Genomic DNA, 5,085 nt, shown 5'->3' with positions numbered 1-5,085 from the left:
ACACGCGGCGGAAACATAGCGCAACGGTTGTTATTTGTTGTAAAGGTTCGTGCAGTGCCCGTCGGTCGAAGTCTTTCGTTTGGCCAGACACATGATGAGAGCGAAATGGCTTTTAAAAATTCGGGAAAACGTAACTTTACATAAAAATGGACGCAAAGTCAACTAGAATGGAACGACCACAAAATCATAATATAATATTTTGACTACCAGTGTGGAAGGTATGCAAAAAGATGCCAAGTTTCGGTTGATGCGTAAGAGAACTGAGCAGCTGCGAATAATGTTATTGGCTGACTTTGGCTGATTGAGAGAAGCTAATCCTTTAGGCTATTTGTCATCCGTAGCTACTTCTTCGTGAGATGTTGATCCGTCTGGAACTCCCTTTCCCGTTAGCCAGGGCAATCGATAGTCTCTGAAGATGGCCACCGGAACAAGTATTCCGGCCGACGGCAGAGACGTGCACGGACCGCAATGTCAATAATAATTGCGCCGTTCCCGTATTAATAAAATTGACCACGCGCCGTAGATGTCTGATCCTAAACAAATAGCGAACCCATTCAACCGCAGCAAACACACTGCAGGCTGGTAAACCTTGCCAGGCGCAATTGATGGCGAAACAATGTGCGGGACATAAAAAAAGCACGAGCGGCAATAACATCAATACCGAAGTGGCGTCTTCATGCGAGTTCCTTCTGGGTGTAGTAGCATCATGCTTTAATATCCCATTCTGTTTGGTTCCCCAACATGTGGCCGTTATCCGGATTGATAAGTAATTCATCTACAACGTGTTTGGTAACTTTGTGACCCTTGAATCCATCGGGACGAATCAAGAATGGAGGAAGCTGAGTCGCTTTTACAGCATTCATTATACCGGTTGAATCGGTTTCCAGTTTCATATCGTGCCGGTTAAAAATGGCCATCTCACACGCCCGCATCTAATCCTATTAAATGAGATAGATTACAATGTTATTATGGGCGGCTTAGGGAATTGATATGCAAATTTCATAATTGTATTACGATTAGCAGGGCTGAACCGTTTTCGATAGTGATTTGTGTGGGACGTACATAAAACGTACAAATTCGAGTTTTTAATATCGAGAAGTTAATCGATGTTACAAATCGTGGCGAAATAATCCTTCGATGAGCTAGATAATAGGCTAAGCGATCGACCCGAAACACTTGGTATTGTATCGAAACCATCAGCCTGTTTGCTTTGCTTTGATTTACACTACGGTGCGAGCCGTAAAGAAGTCGAAAAAATAGATTTCTCTTCCTTTGCTAGATAATTAAATGCTATTTAAATAATTTTGCATCCCGCACGAAAGATGACAGTCGCGAGGTGATTTCACCGGATGGTCTTTAAACACGTTACGGGTTCACGCAGCGCAGCGCGCCCGGACCGGAGGGTGCCCGAGTATCTGATGCAAACTTCCGGTCGGGCCGGCCTCGCCCATATGCTACGGGGCCGGCTTGGGAGCAAATGAAGCATAAACCGCGCGCGGCCACAGGCGGCGCCGGAGGAACGAGAAGAAGAAAACGAAACCCCCGAACGCGAAGCATTTTAATAACCGCATTCGATCGTATCGTCGGAGCATTAATATTTAACCGAAATAATAACCATCTTGTCTAGGGCCGGCGGTGTGGCATCCCCCGATTAAATGTGGACGCGGCACAAGTTGGCGCTTGCGTTTTGATTTGTGATTGCCACGAAATTGACCGCCATCGGGGTCTGTTAAGGAAAAGGGTCTTCATCGCCCGCAATCGCCGAGCAGATGGGGTGTTATTAATGTCTATCTTGCCTATCGCATGATATGTTGCTGGAAATGACAGTACCCGGCACAATGGGGCATTTTCTTCCTGGCTATGATGGCGCCATTCTTGGTTGTGTTGAAATTAATTCAATTGAAAAATGTCATCTGGTATTTTGTCTTTAATTTATATTTATTTATATTTAAAATTGGTAATTTATTACTTGGAAATCAGTTAGTTAAGGAATTCATTAGCATAAAAATCAAAATAACGCAAGTTACTTTTGGTTACAAGAAAACCTTCGGTAAAAGTTTTGTCCTTTACCTGGCCAATTTGGTTTACTGTGCACAGCATCTCGGCATCGAGCATGTGCTCTACGAACTATTCATTTAATTTCGCGGCCCATGGCCGAAAACGGTGCAGATATTCTTTCCCGTCTCACAAGCGGCCAGGCCACCGGCCTGCAGCAGCATAAGCTCTCATGAACGTAATATTTGGGCTCTTGCGGTCACGGACGGGCCGGCTAGAGGGCTAGACCGTCGCGAACGGAACGACAACTTGATGACGGCGAAGAGCAGAGACAAAAAGGGGAACCACATCTACTCTGCTAGACAGATATGTTCGTGATAAATCATCAAAAACGCGACCACAGCACGGTGGGTAATCGGTGGTGTTTTATTCCACGTTTTTTTTTGTGGGGTCCTATTCGTCGCAACTCGCGCAGCTCCGGCCCCGAATGGGCTCCGTAGGAAATTTGAACGTCGGTTCACATGATCGGGCCGGGATAGAAATATTAATAAACAAAATAATACTGCGAATTATAAATGGCCAGGGAGGGGTTTTAATTCGTCTCCGTCGTCCGTTCCGATGCGGATCGTTTAATCGGCGTCGACGGGCGGGAATATGTTTTATCGTGCCGCCGGCGGCGCCTCTCGGCCAGCACCACAGTGTATCTGCCGGTGGGAACGCGGTTTTGGCAACGGTGGGTGGGTTTTTGCAACACTGGGAAAAAAAGTGGACACGGGACGTGAACCAATCACGCGAAAACAGTTAATTTTTTCGTTTCGAAAGGTTTAAATCATCCACACGAACCGATCATTTCGGCAAACACTAAAAGGCACCGAGACAACTCATTTTTGGGAAAGTTTTATAGCGAGCCTATGAAGTGGTTTTGACAAGGCGGCAAGGAGTTTAAAAATGACACGAATAGAACAATTGTGGAGAAACGATTTCATGTAATATTTCATGTTCATGTAAGAAAATTGTTTTCAATTTCATGTAATATTTTGAAAAAAATGTGCAAACTTTGGTTCTCGCAACTACTAGCAAATGGGCAGAGAACCATAAAACATTTCGATGTTGCGCTCAATACTGAATAAATTATTTCAATAACTTTTCCCGGTCCGCTCAATACGTTAAAGTAGTGGACGGTGAGGTGAGAAAACTGTGCCCGTAAATCCACGAAGGAGGCCATTCTTTTGGTCATCCCGCACTCCACTACATTTGGCTGTGGGTAGTTATGTTTCGTCCAAGCCGAAGTAGGCTGACGATAAAAATGATCATAAAATATGTTTATGCTTCAGCACCGAATTCGGAATGGTCGCGAATGATTAAACATTTACCACACCATGCACTCGGACTCTACGCACTTTATTGACGACCGAAGCACCACCATCGATATGTTATGCCGATGCGTAAAACATGTGTACCATTGTAACCACCGCTAATGGGCCACCGCGAATGTAACGAAGTGTGCCTTGCACAAGACGGATTTCCCAAACAGTACAGTACAAAGGGCACGGCATTGTGAGTGGCAATGAAGATGTTTATTGCACTGCTTGGTGTTGTCCTTTCCGCGATGGCCCAGTATCGGTGGACCATTTTCGACCAGGAACACTTGAAGCTCTGCTCCGACAGTTACACCTGCGGTGGACGGCAGCACACGATGTGCTATCAGGTACCGGGAACTCCCTAGGAGAGTCCACAGGATCTACGCTGTTATTGGGATAATGTTCCTCGCAATTCCGATTGAATTTTTAATTGACATTACCGTAGCCGAACGTGACCCACGCGAGGTGCCAAAAATTCGCCCCGATAGTGTTGGGCGAAGAAAGCATCAAGAGCTTCATGATGGGCCACAACGGACTGCGGAATAAGGTGGCTACGAACCCGAGGCTGCCGGCTACGGATATGCAGTTTTTGGTAAGTTCGATCAATCACGGTGATGGGTTTTGTTAATCTGTTGCCCGTTTTCAGCACTGGGATCAAGATCTGCAGGCCATGGCCGAACGCTGGGTGCGTCAGTGCATCGTAGGATACGACGATTGTGATTTCATCGGTTCGTTCAGCTGCGCCATGTTCCAACGGCTACTCGATGACTTGGGGATGATGGAAATGTTAAGCTCGATTACGTTTCATTGCAGGAAACCCTACCCATCCCATCGGTCAAAACGTGTTCTTCCACCCGAAACCACCGCTGAAGCACTGGGAAGCACTTGCCCTGAGTAGTTGGTTCAACGAGAAGCGGAAACTAGGTAACGACTTCACCGTGGGAAGTCTGCGAAAGGAGGAGTAAGTGTCGTATCGGTCGCTTCCGTGTGGCTCCTCTTTTTTGTGCCAATTCCCATGTCCTGCCGTGTTTCCAAAGTGCTTCCAACTACACGCAACTCGTCTGGGCGACCACTCAGTTCGTTGGCTGCGGTGCGGCGGAAATGTTCGGTGGCCATCTGGTAGTCTGCTACTACTACCCCAGGGGAAACATTCCGGGCCAGCCGGTCTACCGTGTGGGCCACCGGCCGTGCATTGACTGCCCCGAGGAGCGAGCCTCCTGTTCGCATGTGTTCCGCGGACTCTGCGGAATCGGTAGGTCGCGTTGGTCGCGTGTTTGCGAAGCCGAAGCGGAGCATAAATACGTCGTCGTCCTTTCCCTTTTCAGACGACCGACACTCCGCCGGGCGACCAATCCGCGGGGCCAATCCGTGGCCATCGTTCACCGTGGCTATCGCCCTGCTCACCGGCGTATTGACCAAGCTCATCACGTCCTGTGAGCGTTGGTGAGGTGAAATGGCTTCATCTGCGCCACGCAAAATAAATAAACTCTTACACTCGAGATGACATGCACGGTCCTGGTGTGGCGCAAAAAGGGAAGCGCCAGCCAGCTTGGCAGGCTAATTAAATGGACGGAGTGGAGCGGTAAAAAAACGCAACAACACCAGAATGAAGTTATAAAAAAGTCATTAAGTTGACACGTTCGCCAGTGCGTGTTAGCGCGAAACGGGGAAAGACTGCTACTCATTAGGTTCGCTTGGTTCGAGCTCTCGTTTCGATTCCTCGGGAACT

The 5,085-nt window shown here is 47.6% G+C and overlaps 1 protein-coding gene across 1 annotated transcript; it reads left to right on the top strand.

Annotated features, from left to right (window-relative positions):
- Positions 1 to 3,562: 3,562 nt before the first annotated feature.
- Positions 3,563 to 4,803, top strand: LOC131212181 (venom allergen 5-like). The gene is made up of 6 exons (XM_058205946.1): positions 3,563 to 3,703; positions 3,802 to 3,948; positions 4,003 to 4,084; positions 4,170 to 4,317; positions 4,394 to 4,608; positions 4,682 to 4,803. Exons 1-6 carry the CDS (start codon positions 3,563 to 3,565, stop codon positions 4,801 to 4,803), a joined length of 855 nt encoding a protein of 284 aa, XP_058061929.1.
- Positions 4,804 to 5,085: the final 282 nt, after the last annotated feature.

Source organism: Anopheles bellator, chromosome 2, assembly GCF_943735745.2.
Source record: "Anopheles bellator chromosome 2, idAnoBellAS_SP24_06.2, whole genome shotgun sequence".
NCBI lineage: Eukaryota > Metazoa > Arthropoda > Insecta > Diptera > Culicidae > Anopheles > Anopheles bellator.
The sequence above is the reverse complement of the archived record's forward strand: the minus strand, read 5'-3'. Positions and strand labels throughout refer to the sequence as shown.

Bases quoted from the DNA above. Each gene is read 5' to 3' on its own strand.
- LOC131212181 (XM_058205946.1), top strand. From the start codon at position 3,563: ATGAAGATGTTTATTGCACTGCTTGGTGTTGTCCTTTCCGCGATGGCC. The intron at 3,704-3,801 runs GTACCGGGAACT...ACATTACCGTAG, and splicing joins AGCACACGATGTGCTATCAG to CCGAACGTGACCCACGCGAG. The intron at 4,318-4,393 runs GTAAGTGTCGTA...GTGTTTCCAAAG, and splicing joins GGAAGTCTGCGAAAGGAGGA to TGCTTCCAACTACACGCAAC.